General features: G+C 36.2%; 1 protein-coding gene across 1 annotated transcript in view; it reads right to left on the bottom strand.

Annotated features, from left to right (window-relative positions):
• Positions 1 to 157: 157 nt before the first annotated feature.
• LOC103726601 (sarcolemmal membrane-associated protein-like) overlaps positions 158 to 1,150 on the bottom strand; it is a 59,134-nt gene continuing 58,141 nt past the window's right edge. Inside the window, 1 exon segment of the mRNA XM_017795875.1 lies at positions 158 to 768. Coding sequence (XP_017651364.1) covers positions 580 to 768 — 189 coding nt within the window. The 3' untranslated portion in view covers positions 158 to 579.

The raw sequence follows: 1,150 nt of genomic DNA, 5'->3' as shown, positions 1-1,150 counted from the left end.
ATGGAAAGTTTTTCAAAGCTGATGTCCTTCACATCTTCAAGTCACATTAAGGCTGAACAAACCTGTACATATTCCCCAAATTATCATTATAACAGAATAGTTTCCAATGTTTTTTCTTAAAAAAAAAATCCACACAAATAATTGTCTAAATCTTGTTCCCAATAGCTCAGTGGTCTTATAACAAGTAAAAATGGTGTAAATATGTAAAAAAAATATATATGTGTGCACATATTTCAAACTGACAGGCACTGAGCACACAGGGCCTCTCTTCCCATGTATGTATTGGTTATTTGGTTTGGGTAGTTATCAAATCAGAAACATGAATTATGTGGCCATCAGAATTCAGAGTAAAATATCTATGAATTTATGATATAAACAATTTGGTGTACTAAGAAGCCTACTTTAGGTCACCATAATATTCAGAATCTCAACATACTAATTTTAAAATTACATGAAAAACTGTAAGTAAATTACTACTTACAGTAGAATAGTCACAACTTTATATCATTTCTATAGATAGATAGATTTTATATAATTTAAAGCAATGACCCTATAGCTATATTCTTGCACTTTGCTGTTTTAAGAGGTAAAAAGGAAGAAAATGGTTCTGTTTGTCCCAGCATGAATATGATGCCAGCTTCTAGAGGGAGGATGGTGTACAGACTCAAGACACTCTGATGGAGAAGCTCTGGCCAGACCTGGCACATACAGCACAATGGCTGTCACCGCAACCAGGGCCGCCAACATGGGCATCCAGGGCCAGGGTTTCTGTGTGGAAAGAAACCAAGAGTCAATATCACATTCTCCCCTCTCTGTTCATACCTGTTTAATCACATGGTAACACTGAGTCCCGCATAGTTAAAAGACTATTGGAAAAAGCTTGTCTTTGAAAAAATAAATATAAAAAGAAAAAAGAGAGAGAGGGAGAATCCAAGTATAAGGAAAACTGCAGAGTAGGACCAGCATTTGGAAGCCTAACACACACCATGATATAGTTGAAACTCTGTAGGGACTTCTGAATAGCCTCTGGGCTCTGCCCACATTTACACTGCTAGCCACAGATTCCAATATAACTGATGTCTGCAGTACATTTCTGCCTAAAAGGTTTGCTTTTATCTGTCTATCTATCTATCTATCTATCTATCTATCT

The sequence above is a fragment of the Nannospalax galili genome, unplaced genomic scaffold (genome assembly GCF_000622305.1).
Source record: "Nannospalax galili isolate Female #2095 unplaced genomic scaffold, S.galili_v1.0 scaffold69, whole genome shotgun sequence".
In the NCBI taxonomy this organism is placed as follows: Eukaryota; Metazoa; Chordata; class Mammalia; order Rodentia; family Spalacidae; genus Nannospalax; species Nannospalax galili.
Note: the sequence above shows the minus strand (reverse complement) of the source record. Positions and strands in the feature narration are given on the sequence as shown.